We start from the raw sequence: 14,257 nt of genomic DNA, 5'->3' as shown, positions 1-14,257 counted from the left end.
TGTTTTAAAATAAATATTTTATTGGTTCAGATGTGTTCATGTTTCAAGCAAGTCCATCCATGGTGAATTAATGCCATTCCTACAGCAAGCATACAGACACACTGACGGATTATTTACACTGTAGAAACTGGAGACTATAATAACAATTTGCAGAGTATTGTTTAATATTGTGCAAATAACAAATAATACCTAGCTAAGCCCTTCAGAAAACATGATTGCAATTACTGATTAAACAAAACATACAATTTCTTTTTTTTACAATTTTATACTTTGTACATTCTCAAACCCGTGGGTACAGCTGGATTTGTTTAGGGAAAATGGTCGTTGTTCCTTTCTCCAGGATGCATATGGCAGTTTCTCTGGAACTCACAACAAATCAGAATTTGGGGTGCACTGTTAATCACTGGTTCAAACTGCCCCAACCCTGTTCACCTTGTACACCTTGTACAACTGCTGGCATGACCCCTGCCCAGATATGTCCAATTGATGCCCTGGCATCCATTTTAGATTACAAAAAGAGGAGCCCATTTTTCGTTTGGGGTTTACAGAGAAACAACTTTTCAGATTAGATAAATAAAAATAGTCATTATGAATTAACTCCATCTATAAGATTATTATTATTATTCTTTTTTACAAATTGATGCATACATGTACATATTTATAAAATTAAAGCCAACTGTTGGATGAATGCAATATGGAGACCCAGACAGAGAGCATGACCCACAACTACTGAAGTAGAGGTAAAGATACAACCATAAGAGGTTTATTAACTGAGAGGTTTGCATGTAATTCTAGTCTAGTTCAAATCAAAGCACATGTGTCAATGTAGTAAACAGGATATTGATACATTTCATCGCACTTTTGTAAAAAAAAAGAAATAGCTGTATATCCTGTAAAAAAACATATACATTGATTTAATTTATGTAACGTGGTGGTGTTTTGCCAGATTTAAAGCTAGAACAGAATAGAAACAAACAAACAAACAAACAAACAAACAGAACCTTCCTCCACACTCCTCTTTCAATGATGCTCGTTCACTATCAACCCTGGTTTTGTGTGAGAATGGGACAATGTCAGGCCCTGGGAAGAACACCATGGGTGTGTCCTAATTCTTTAAAAAATTATCCTCCTTTCCTCCTTTCTTCTCCTCACCCCCTACTTCAGGACAGGACACACTATGGTGGTAGTGGAGGGAAGGAGGATACATTTTTTTGAAGTGGCTGGCTTACACTTGGGAGGACATACACTAAGACTATGTCCACGCTAATGTTTATTTTCTCTCTATGGGGACACTGCATGGTGGGAGGTTTCCAATAAAGCTGTGGTATCTTGGATAGTTCCGATACGTCATCATTCAATGTGTCTTACTGCATGTCTGGGGCTCTCGATGCCCATCTCCGATGCCTAAACAGGTTCCCAAACACTCCCACCTCCCAAACACTCCCACCTCCCTTTCCCACAGAGGGGCTTTTGAAGCCTCCATTGCACTTCTCCAATTTAAGAATTATACATTCCTTTGCAGAGTAGCTTCTTTTTTTTGGAATGTGTGTTTCTATTTTCTCCAAAATTCTACGTCAGTATTCTAGAACCCTGTTGCTTTCAGTTACCGGTAGTGATTGTTACATCGGCATTCCTGAATGTTCAGTGAAGAACATTCTGCTGACGTATTGCGTGATCTCTAACCTTAAAAGGGTTATTAAACCATTGCAGGTGTGATATTGCAGTGATTTCCAGAAGGATCTTTATTCTGGACGTGAGGTTTCATCAGTCCTTCACAGCACGATGCAGGTGCTGGATTTTGCGTCAGGATCCATACCGGCAGCAGACTCCTTCCGGTTGGGGTCGTTGAGCTCATCAAAGAGTTTGGTCTCAATCATCTCTTGTTGCCAGGGGATTGAAATGGCGCCCGTGCTGAACTCCTGGTGGAATTTCTCGTCCTTGGCGTCAAGCTCGATGCCCTTGATGTCTGAGAACTCGGCGATGTCGTCCGTGTCCTTGGCGTAGACCACGTTGGGCTTGGGGACCCATGGGGGGTCGATCAGCCCCGCCTCTAGACGGGCGAAGTTGATGGACTTGAACCACTCGTGTTTTCTGGGGTCATCGTTCCTGAAAGGGGCGCAGAGAGACACTTACATCAGGAGCGAAACACACATGCACACCAGACCTGGGTCAAGTACGTCACACTTTTCTGTGCTCGATCGATCTGGCCTGGTTGCCAATTGAGCCAACCAAGAAGACCACAAGGTGGGATTTGTACTTTTTCACAGTATTCCATTGGTTCAAATGGTTGGCATTTATATAGCTGATGCTTCTCATTCACCCATTCATACACACCCACACACCGACGGCGATTGGCTGCCATGCAAGGCACCAATCAGCTCGTCAGGAGCATTTAGGGGTTAGGTGTCTTGCTCAGAGACACTTCGACACAGCCCGGGCGGGGGATCGAACCGACAACTCTCCGACTGCCAGACGACTGCTCTTACTGCCTGAGCCATGTCGCCCCGGTTCAAATACACCAGACAAGCTCAGTAAAGCACAGAAAGGTGGTAGGAGGTAACGAGAAGAGGGGTGGCCTACTTGCAGCCCAGGCGTTCATTAATGTTCTTCTTGAGGAACTGGGTGATGATGTCCTTGGTGGCCGCGTCAAAGTTCTTGTGGTCGAACTTGACCTCCTCCTCGAGGATGCGCCTCTGCACCTCTTCCTTGGCCATCTTGTCCTTCTTGGGATCGACGGGACCCTTGAAGGGCGTGTAGGCCGCCACCATCTCGTAAATACTGCACCCCAGAGCCCACCAGTCCACTGAGCAGCGGTAAGGGGTTTCGTTCAGGATCTCCGGAGCCATGTACGCCCCCGTTCCTGCCTGAGAGAGGGAGGGAGAGGGGGGAGAGAGAGAGGGAGGGAGGGAGAGCAAGGAAGAGGGGGAGAGAGGGAGGGGGAGAGGGAGAGAGACAGGGGAGGGGGGAGAGGGGTGAGACAGAGAAAGGGGGGGAGAGGCGGGAGAGTGAGGGAGGGAGAGGGGGGAGAGAGAGGGAGAGGGGGAGAAGGAGGAAGACGGGGGAGAGAGAGCAAGGAAGGAATGAGAGAGAAGAGCAACAGAGGTAGAGGATGACAGACAAAGGTTTGAAAAAGGTGAAGTGGAGTGAGAGAAGAGAGAGAAAGGAGAGGAAGGAGAAAATGGAGTGATAGTTTGAATAGAGACAAACGGGAGAGAAACAGGACAATGCGAAATGGAGTGAGAGAGGGAGGCAGGAAAAGAATGAGAAAGGGTGGGGAGAGAGAGAGGAAAAGAAACAGAAGAGAAAAGAGGGGGAGGAGAAATTTGGGATTACATCACAGGCAACACTGTCCTAAACGTGGCACACAAGCCATGATACTCCTCGTCTATGAGTATTTGCTTTGAACAATTTAAATGACAGATAAATACTTAGGATGGACCTCTCCTTCCGAATAGAGTCCAGGAGCACCACCAGTGAGGACTATAGGTCCTAGGAAACAAGAAACATCCATGTCCTGAGCTATTTTACTCCTCCCATCTCCTTATTCCTTGCCTGACCCAGAAATTGCTCGAGGTCCGCCATCTTTAAGGAAATTCCAGTCCGTTAATTGTTCTTTCTAAGAGCTACAAGTCAGGAGTTAGGAGGCTCTCAAAGTTTACTTACGCAAGAAAAAATGAGCGCATCCTTAGCGGAAGTACTTTTAGCGGAAGACCCCCAATGTCCACACCCATGTGCACCCACGCAAATTCCAATTCTGGTTTCCGGCCCAAACTGGTACTCTCCGCCTCATTGCATAAAGACCTCTCTGCCCTGGTTTCGCAACCGCACCTCAGAGACACCCTCCACCCCAACAGACACACTGGACTGGACTGATGGGCAGTCGAAGCAAAGGGCTGTATAGTCACACTGCACTGTAATGAATTAATGACCGGCCCAGAGACCTGTAACAGCTGGACCTCATTTACAGAGGGTTTCTGAGAGTGTACTCCATGGAGGTCTGTCCAACCAGCAGAGGGCTTCCTGCTGATCAAAAATCAGCTCAAGCTAGGTTTTGAAATAGCTGGTAGCTGGCTGAACAGTTCCGACCAGCTCCCAGCTCGACATGGTTTGACCAGCTCGGAAGCTACCAGCACTTGCTGGTTGACCAGTTCAGACCCAGCTAGACCAGCTTATGGCCAGCTTGATCAGCTCAATGTTTTAAGCCAGTCAGCTGGATTTTACAGCAGGACTGCTGGTGAGTGGTGACATTGTAGTATAATGGACAAGGAACAGGGCTTTTAATCTTGAGGATGCAGGTTCCCAGGTGGGGCACTGCTTTTCTACCCTTGAGCATTGTACTTAGCCTGAGTTGTTTTAGTACAAACCCAGGCTCCATGTAACCAGCTTATCATTTCCCTTGTGTGGGCTTCCTGCTTTTCTACACTACACACTTGGCCTTGATCAGATGTTGGGCTTAACTGGACAGTAAAGACTTCACTTGTCGTGGCCATTTTGTTTTTGTGGTCAACCTACAATATACATTTGAATGAGAGCAGGCAGTTGTATTTTCTCGTGTTATGTAGACATGGGGAAAGCAGAGAGAGGGTTACTGGTACTGTCGAGATGGGATCAAAGTTCAATGGTGGGAAATCTAATCCCCGTATGCCCAGTGAACTCAACAAGAGAGCAAGCGAGAGAGAGAGAGAGCGAGAGAGAGAGAAAGTGAGACAGAGCAAGCAAGGGAGCGAGAGAGAGTGAGATTGAGAGAGAGAGAGAGAAAAAGAAAGTGAAAGAAAGTGAACTAAAGAGAGATAGAGACAGATACAGGTGGAAGGACCCTCGGCCTGCAGCCATGCCTGGGCTCCCCCCATAAGGAGCAGCAGAGCCGGGCACTCTGGGGAGAGCCAGATTACTGTAATGCCCTGTAAGTAAGAGGCTTAGGAGCAGAAAGCCAGCAAAGCCCCGCACAGCTGCCAGAACCGGGCCCCAGTCTGCACCAGGGGCCGGAGGAGAGAGGCGGAGGGTAATAAGCTTTCTCAGGACCCCTGTTATTTCTCACCAATTTTTTTTTTACCCTTTAAAGGTGTGACATCACAAATATATGATTGGAATGTTCTTCAGTGAGCATTAGCAGGCCCGAGCATTAGTTACATCAGCATTCTAATGCTGATGTAACAATCGGCTACTGGTCACTGAAAGCAACGGAGTTCTAGAACACCTACTTAGAATTTTGAAGAAAAACAAAAAAACATTAAACGGAAAAACTACTCCTCGAAGGGTTATTGAACATTATAGCCATTCTGTGAAAGGGCTTAACCCTTTGTGTTGCAATCCAGATAAAAGCAGGCAAACAAGGTTAAGTTCCGTCCCGGCCCGCAGGCCAGCAGTGTCCTCAGCTTAGAGGTCAACCAACAAACTGTGTGTTCACACTCCAGCCAAAGCTGCTTTATTCCACTATTCTTTATTATGGTGATGATGTTCTTTTTTTATTTCTTTTTTTATTTTTTTATTTTTTTTTGCAAGGAGCAATTTCCCATACAGGTGCATAGGCCTCTGTTTCAGACCACGGTTACATGCTATAATTAGGTGCCGACGTCGCTTTCGATTTGAGCGACATGCCTTGATCCTCCCGACTTTTTCGAACAGCTGGTTGGCTGGTTGAGCCTTCCAGTTCTATTTCTCCCACATATTTTTGGCTGGAATACGAGTGTTTCCCACAAACGGGCCAGAAGACGCGTCCGTCCATCTGGAAGGAGTTTCTATTCTCCAACAAAAGTGCCGCTGCCGGCTCCCGCCCCCTTCTGCTCCTCATTTGACACAAAATGGCCGCTGTGTGTGCCACGTAGGTGACAGATTAGGCAAGCCACTGCTGCCAGGCACCACAGAGAGAGCTTTGGGATCCGGTCTGAACAGGCGTGTTCAGAAGGAGGTACGTTTTAGATACTGTCCAGCTCTGTTGCATATGTAGGTGTGTAGGTAGGTATTTGTTTTGTCCAATTACCCTAACTGAATGAACTCTGTCTGCATGTAAATTCACTGATAGATTAGACCAGGGTAAACCATTTTACACAGGGACACAAAATCAGCTTTTCAACCATAGGTAGCTGATGAACAGGAGGACAGTCCTCACCTTTTTACAATTATTAATCACACTGTGACATATGGCAGTTCTGTTTCAACACTTTGCTACCCATCCCATCCAAATGTTAGGTTCCTAAATTTAGGTTCCAAAGAAACTCCTCTGTTTCTTGTTGTACTGCATGCCCTGGATGTGGAACCAGAGGTCTAGAGATTAAGGAGTTTTACAACTCAGCGTGTTCACCAATCAAACATGTTAACTCATGTATTTTGCCTGCTTTCTTAACTGGATACTACTTCTGGTCAGGCATTTAACTGAAAAACCCTTACTCTACAGTAAGCTGTATGAGCATAGTAAATTGTATGTGGAGAAATGAAGTATTAAAACAGCTTGCTATCTGGTTGTGCTTTATTACACTGGCATATGGTAGGCAACAGTAGTCTTAATTTCGGTCTACAACTGGCTTCTTCAGATGGTAATTTTGTGTACATGGGTATCATTTATAGTCTCATATAAGTGCGGACTGTGACTGTGTATGAAGGTGTAGATCAAAAGATCACTGCTTCCATTGCCAGTCTTCCAGATAACTTAACCCTTTAAAGAGTTTTTCTGGAACATCAGTGATCTAGAACTCCATTGCTTTGGATTGCCAGTAGTGATTATTATTATCGGCATTGTTCGGTTAAGAGCATTCCGACCACCCATCTCTGATCTTCCACCTCAAAGGGTCAAACGGGTAGTGTGGCTCACTGGCCTTAGGAGTGAGAGACTATAATTGGCATGGCTGTACCTTCCTATCCCAGGATCCCTTGCATTGCGTAAATCTTTGGAGGCTAATGTAATCCCCAGATTTAGCTTTACGAGGAACCAACCAAAGCCCTCAAGGAAGACCCTTCTCCCCAGAATAGTGTCTCTTTCCTGAAGCTGGGATGGATGCCCTTATGATGCACATGACCCAACACCCCTTTGCCTCACATCCTCACCTCCATCCTCAGGAAAGATACTATATCAGACGATTGCATAAGAGTAATAGCACTCCCATAATTTGTCTTGTGCACCTGTACAGCTTTAGCTCTAGTGGCGACAGGAGCAAAACATTCTGTTCTGCAAAGAACCATTCTGCACCAAACCTGTTGCTCCAGAGATAGCAAGATCAGAATACCATCATCGTCATTGTCATCTTCACCCTCATCACCATCATCATCATTATCATCATCATCACCATCATCATCACTGTCATTACCATCGCCATGATCTTAACTGTCATCACCATGATCATTATCACCCTCATCATCATCATCATCATCATCACTGTCATTACCATCGCCATGATCTTAACTGTCATCGCCACCATCGTTATCACCCTCATCATCATCATCAACATCATCATCATCATCTCCCCCTCCCTTCCCAGCGCCATGGCGACCGCCTCAGCCTCACCCTCTGGGTGCTGGTCTTCCCGCTGGGCAGCATCACGGCGAGCCCCAGGTCGGAGAGCCGACACTGACCCACGCTGTCCAGCAGAACGTTCTCCGGCTTCATGTCGCGGTAGACAATGTCCATGGCGTGGAGCTCCAGGATGCCAGTGGTGATCTGGGCCGCGTAGTAGATGATGCGCTTCATCTCGATGCCCTTCTCGCCGATGTTGTAGATGTGGTAGCGCAGGTCCCCGCCGTTCATCAGCGTCATGCACAGGCACAGGTGGGTCTTGGTCTCGTAGGCGTACGCCAGGCTCACGATGAACGGGCTGTTGACCTTCTCCAGAATCTGCTTCTCCAGCAGGGCCATCTTCTGCCCGTGCTTCTTCTTCAACCTCTTCTTCTCCAGCTTCTTACAGGCGTACATCTGCCCCGTGTTCTTCACCTGCACGGCACACACCTGCACCGCGAGGACACACACACACACACACACACACAGGTTTCTACACCTGATAACTCTTTCAATATGGATCATTCAAGTCCTCCTGGCTGGTGTTTGCTGGAACACACCAGATAATGTGCTTGTATATGTGAAATGTGTTATAGTTTTATTTAATTACCTGGATTATATTTATTTCCCACTGCGACCAACATGGCAATAATTGGATTATTTAAAATGTATTTCTATATATTATAATTATTATCTTGAATAAATTATACAATATTATGTCTTGTTATCACTGGTATGTATGGTAGTCAATTTCCAAAAATATTATCCGAACAGAACCTTCCACTATAACAAAAATTCCAAATCAAGAATTCCAATATATTGGCAAAACATTTTTTACAAAATAAAACATAAAATAGTCTCCTCACCTCTCCGAACCCGCCCTTTCCGAGAGTCCTGAACTCGTAGAAGTATTTGTCGGTAATGGGCTGCCTCTCGAACTGCTTCCACTGCAGGAACTTGTCGAAGAAAGGGCTGGTCTGGTACTCCTGGAAGGGCTTCCCCTTGAGGAATTCCCGGGTCCCTTCCTTCACCTTCGTCATCACCTCCGGGAAGTCCTTGTCCGTGACGGCCTTGCACTTATCCGCCGCCTCGCCGCTGAGGAACGACAGGAAGTTCTTGGAGTCGGCCTTGCAGAACTTGTTGATGATGTTCTGCCGGGTCTTGTCCTTGGTGGCGCCCTCCGCCAGCTCCCAGTTGTTCAGCTCGTCCAGGAAGTCGGTGGCCAGGCTGTGCGCGGGGTTGGCGGCGACAAACTTGCGGAAGAACTTCTTGCCGACGGGCTGCTGCTCGCAGAGCGACTCGAAGTTGACCTCCACTTTGCCGCGGACGGCGGCACACTGGGCGCTCTGCGGCAGGGACAGGCTCCTCCGACGCTTCTTCATCTCTTTGTCGTCGCCCCCCTGGGCCTTCAGGTAGGCCGTGTTGGCCACCAGGTTGTCGAGACCCCCTATGTCGCACATGATCGCCGGCTTTTATTACGACTTTTCGCGAGTTTTTTTCCGTGAGCGTGCGGTTCCTTCTGATATCCGCGACCGGGCGTCCCTGGACCTCGAGCTCCGCGGCGGTGTGTGTGCTGTGCGTGTGCGTGTGCGTGTGCGTGCCGTGCGTGTGACTCGCTCCTCGTCCCGGCTGCGAATGAGCCACACGCTCGCCCAGAGACCAGGACCCCACTGACACTCGCGTAATTACTCATTTAAAATTAAATACTTCAAGGAGGGATTTTCTCCTAAGTATCTTTGAGGGCTCTATTCACAGGCGCTGTTCACGGAAAGGGAGCGCATAAGAGGGTTCTCCTCTAAGGAGCTTTCGGCCCACTATATTTAGCCGGCTCCAAAGTCCCTGCCAAGGTGGCCACATCGGTGGTGCCTGAAGCTCTGCTTTCTTCAAAGGTGAAGATATGCAGCGCCGTGAAGATAAGCAGTCTCCAGGCCATGCTCACCAAACCTGCACCTTTCCACAAAAAAACCCAAACTAGGGGTACATTCTCAGAAATGCAGTGACAGTGGAGGTCCATTTTCGTTCTTCAAAGATCAGAGTTCCCAAATGTACCCTGAAAGTATAGTAATGTTTTGACTTAGGGTACAAATGAGTACACTTTACAGGCGAAAAAGGTACAAAAATAACTACACTTACTTTACTTTATTGTCACTGTACAAGTACAACGAAACGTTGTTTGGAGCAAGCCTGTAGATGGCCAATTAAATATAAAAAGACCATAAGTTATAAAACTATAAACACGAGATACAAAGTAATAGTAAATATATAACCTTTTTTGGCACTTTTCATACCTTTATTTCTGAGAGCATCCATGTGGGCTACTACGCACACAGGTGACCTAAAATCATGTTCCTGCTGAAAGATCACCGGACTGTTTGATACATTATACATATAAATCCACTGAAAACTAAAGGAATGTATAGGTCAGGTGTACACAGTGCAAGCACAGTGCCACAAAAAAATCATCAAAAGCTCATCAAGTTAGAGTAGAGAGTGGTGCCAATCGTTTACAAGCCGAACTGAAACTGTGGAAGATACATGACTGGGACCCACAAGGTCGGTGGTTTGATCCCTGGTGTAGCCACAATCAAATCTGCCGTTGGGCCCTTGACCCTGCATTGCTCCAGGAGATGATTGTCTCCTGCTTAGTCTAATCAACTGTGCCAATCTGGATTAGAGCATCTGCCAAAATGCCTGTAATGTAATGTAATGTAATGCTTAGTCTAATCAATTGTATGTCGCTCTGGATAAGCGTTGCAGTTGCTCTTGTTTTATCTGACATTTTTATTGATTTTTATTTATTTAACATAACACTGGCATCTTTATATTGCATACTATTGGCCTGTTTGACTACACAGCAATGGCGTCAGCGCCAAAGGTGCCCTGGCTGGCACAAGCCAATCAGGTCGGCTGGTCTGTAGAGGCAAAGTCAGCAGTCTGATTTGCTCAGATGTTCTTTTCTAAGTCACTTTGGCAAAAAGTGATAACGGTGAAATTGTACATTCTAATTGACAGAACAGGCCCAGGGTATGGACTGAGCGATATGGACTTGACTGAGAACAAAGTGGGCCTGGTTATCATCAGGCAGCCGACTGCTGATTGGCCGGCGGTGATACCCCTCTAAGGCCAGAGGTTGACGTAGGCTACTTCAGTCCTGTAATCGGCAGCTAAGATTAGCCTCGTTCCTGCTGAGTGTAGCCTGGGTCCGGGTCGGGGTTGAGGGAGGGGGTACTCACATACCTCCAGGTCTACCTTGCCCCCTTTCGTCCATTGGGTCATACTGACTGAGTGAGGGTCACACACCACGCTTAACTTTATCCTTGTGTTATGCTTCAGCATCCGTGAGCCTTGTGGGGTTGACTGATCTTATCAAGCTCTGCCCATGATCAGTGCCCTATGTGGTTCCAATAGGAACCCTGTGATTCCACAGAAGAACCCTATCAAAAGGTTCCTTTGTTTGGGAGCTTTCACACTTCACACCGATGACAGAGGGTTCCGTAAAGCACAAAAAATGGTTCCCCCATGGGATCAAACCAAATAATCCTTTCAGAACCCTTTTTTCTAAAGAGTGCGATCGTCCTTTAGCGATCAATCCCCTGTGATTAGTACCATCCACTGCGTATGTCTGTCTGCCTGTAGCTCAACGCAAATTATGAATAACACACATAGCCACACGTTGAAACTACATCACTTGAGCTATATCATTATAGTAATTTTTACATTGCAGTCATTTGGCAGATGATCTTATCCAGAGCGTTGTGCAGTAGTGGATAACATCAGTGTTCCTCTAAGGAATACAAAAAAATTTTTTTGTGGTTTTGTTGCGAGGGAGAAAATTGGTTTTGCGAGGGGTATGTAGTCGTGGCGGGTTTATGCGCGATTCGCGAAAAGTGACGAAACGCGTTTTGATAAGATATTGCGATCTGCGAGGAAAAAAAATCCTCGCACATCTCTTTCGTGAAACGAGACCCGGGCCAACATTTCCTCTTCTCTCTTCTGCATGCCACTGTTGTAATGAGTGGTTATTTGCGTTACTGTCACCTTCCTGTTAGCTTTCACTAGTATGGCCCTTCTCCTCTGACCTCTCTCATTAACAATTGCTGTTCGCTGGATGTTTTTTGATTTTCACACCATCCTCTGCAAACTCTAGAGGCTGTTGTGCATGGAAATCCCAGGAGAGCAGATACTCAAACCACCCTGTCTGCTACCGACAATCATTCCATGGTCAAAGTTACTTCAATCACATTTCTTCCCCGTTTTGAAATTTGGTCTGAAAAACAGCTAAACCTCTTGATCATGACTGCATGCATTTATGCATTTAGTTGCTGCCACATGTTTGGCTGAATAAATATTTGCATCAACGAGCAAATATTACATTACACTACATTAGTGCCACTCAGCAGACGCTCTTATCCAGAGCGATGTACAGTTGATTAGACAAAACAGGATCTTATTGTGGCTACCCTGGGGATCGAACCACCAACCTTGCGGGTCCCAGTCATGTACCTTAACCACGATGCTCCACGCCACCCTACAGGTACTGGTCTACCTAATAAAGTGGTCACTGAGTGTATGTGTGTTTGTGTGTCTGTGTGACTGTGTGTTTACACGTGAGTCTATGTCCTTGCCTTACAACCAGTTATATATGAATTGTACCTTATATGTCCGGTTCGTTGTTACATTAATGGCATTTGGCAGACGCTCTTATCCAGAGCGACATACAACAAAGTGCATACCCATAACCAGGGATAAGTGCGCTGAAAGACCCTAGAGGGAAGTACAATTTCAACTGCTACCTGTACAACAAAGATAAGAACCAGGGCCTTTTTTTTTTTTCTTTTTTTTTTTTTAACGAACAAATAAACAAACAGTTGTTTGTTCAATGACCATGATGTGCAATGTTTTTTGTATGTCGCTTTGCATAAAAGTGTCTGCTGAATCAAATGTAATGTAATGTAGCCTGAGAACTAAGAATGAACTAGTGTTGGCCTATACAGCCAATTAGCTCATCTAGTCATCGGCGGAAACAAAAACCTGCATACACACCGGCCCTTCCGGGACCCGGAATTGCCCACCCCTTGGTCTATGGACAGTGCAACAGAGAACTTCAGTTCCAGCAAAAGGTCCTCTAAAAATAGGCACTGAGGAGGGGGTGCTGTGACACGCACGAGCAGCACAGTGTGCCGGACAATCCCTCCGTAAGCCGTTTAACCGACCTCGTTACGCAAACCGGCCCGAGAGAGCCCACCTGCCCACCTGCCCACCTTAACTCCTGACCCCTCCGCTCTGATCCGTCAAAGGTCTCCCGCAGGGCGTCGGCCGCACCGCGGTTCTCGGTCTCCTAACGCCCTTCTGAGAAATGTGGTTTTAATTGGCTACCTGTAAATAAAACCCCAAATACCTTCGCCTGAGGAGAGAAAATGTTACTGCCCGCCTAAGGATCTGCACTAATCTGCATCAGTTGGGTTTTTTTTATGTACCATTAATGCATAAAGAACATTGCTGTAGTTGGGGGAAGGTTTTGTGGAAAGGGGCAAGTTGGCCGGCGTCTGCCTCAGTAGGTAAGTGCAGTAACAACGTTTCACCACTAGGAGACTGATGGACTGGTAAGGCACTTCTGCTTTAGTTCCAATACGCATAGTTTGAAAGACTTCTCTTCGGATGTTAAGAAAGCATACATAAATTAATAAATTAATAAATTAATAAATAAGGGCCAAATTCCCTAACATATTCAGGAAATATCAGGCATATTTATTACAGCACCTGTGCTATTTTGTACAAAGAAATACCGTGAATATATAATTTTAACTGTGTTGCTTTCATTTTCACATATTTTTTATTTTAATGCCTATTTATTTTTTATTGGTGTTCTGTTGATGAAAATGTCCGTTCATATTACTGTGGATTCTAGATACCATTAACCACCACACGAGGGAGCCACAGTTTCAATTATGATGCCTCAGACTATATACAGGTACAGTGCAGTCCATAAGTATTGGGACAGTGGTACAATGTCTGTTCATTTGGTTCACCTGTACTCCGACACATTGGATTTGAAATGAAACAATGATTTTGAGGTTATAGGGCAGACTGTCCCTTTAATTTCAAGGTATTTACATCCATATCGGGTGATCCGTGTAGGAATTACATCCCCTTTTATACATAGTGTCCCCCCTGATTTTTGGGGACCAAAAGTAATTAGACAGTCGGCGTCTCAGCTGCTTCTGATTAGTCGGGTGTATTCAATTGCTTCCTTAGTGCAGGTATAAGAAACTTGTCAGTATCTAGTTGTGACTGTAGGCTTTTGTTTTTTATTTTGCTTTTTGCCTCTGGAGTCTGTTGTCTTTAACAGAGTTGTGCCAATGAAAGTCATTATGAGGCTGAGGAACAAGATAAGACAGTCAGAGACATAGGCCAAAACAACAGGCCTGCCAAAAATAACCTGTCTGGAATGTCATTGTCCCACTATCCAAAGGCATTCCTAAAAAGGAAGCACCAAGGCCCAAAGCTGAATTTATAAGCTTAGTTTGAATATAATTAACTAAAAATATCCATCTCATTCCATAGACCATATACAAATGAAAAGCCAAGTATTGTATTCACGAAGCCCGTCCACCCCATCCTATTTTTTGAAACCAACATGGCCACCGTATATTAGGAAAAGGAGTCTAAAAAGTGTGCTGCAGAAGTATATGGGATATGCTCTGCGAACTCCGGAAAGTGCGAGGCGTACTTGTCACCCCAGTACAAACCCATCAATCAAGCGACTCAGGC

The 14,257-nt window shown here is 45.8% G+C and overlaps 1 protein-coding gene across 1 annotated transcript; it reads right to left on the bottom strand.

Moving 5' to 3' along the window:
• On the bottom strand, nucleotides 1-8,946 carry grk7a (G protein-coupled receptor kinase 7a). Its single transcript, XM_061242165.1, has 4 exons — nucleotides 8,353-8,946; nucleotides 7,499-7,936; nucleotides 2,581-2,864; nucleotides 1-2,106 (listed from the first exon to the last, which is right to left on the bottom strand). The coding sequence occupies exons 1-4, from the start codon at nucleotides 8,944-8,946 to the stop codon at nucleotides 1,773-1,775; spliced, it is 1,650 nt and encodes a 549-aa protein (XP_061098149.1). The 3' UTR covers nucleotides 1-1,772.
• Nucleotides 8,947-14,257: the final 5,311 nt, after the last annotated feature.

Source organism: Conger conger, chromosome 5 (genome assembly GCF_963514075.1).
Source record: "Conger conger chromosome 5, fConCon1.1, whole genome shotgun sequence".
Classification (NCBI taxonomy): domain Eukaryota; kingdom Metazoa; phylum Chordata; class Actinopteri; order Anguilliformes; family Congridae; genus Conger; species Conger conger.
The sequence above is the reverse complement of the archived record's forward strand: the minus strand, read 5'-3'. Positions and strand labels throughout refer to the sequence as shown.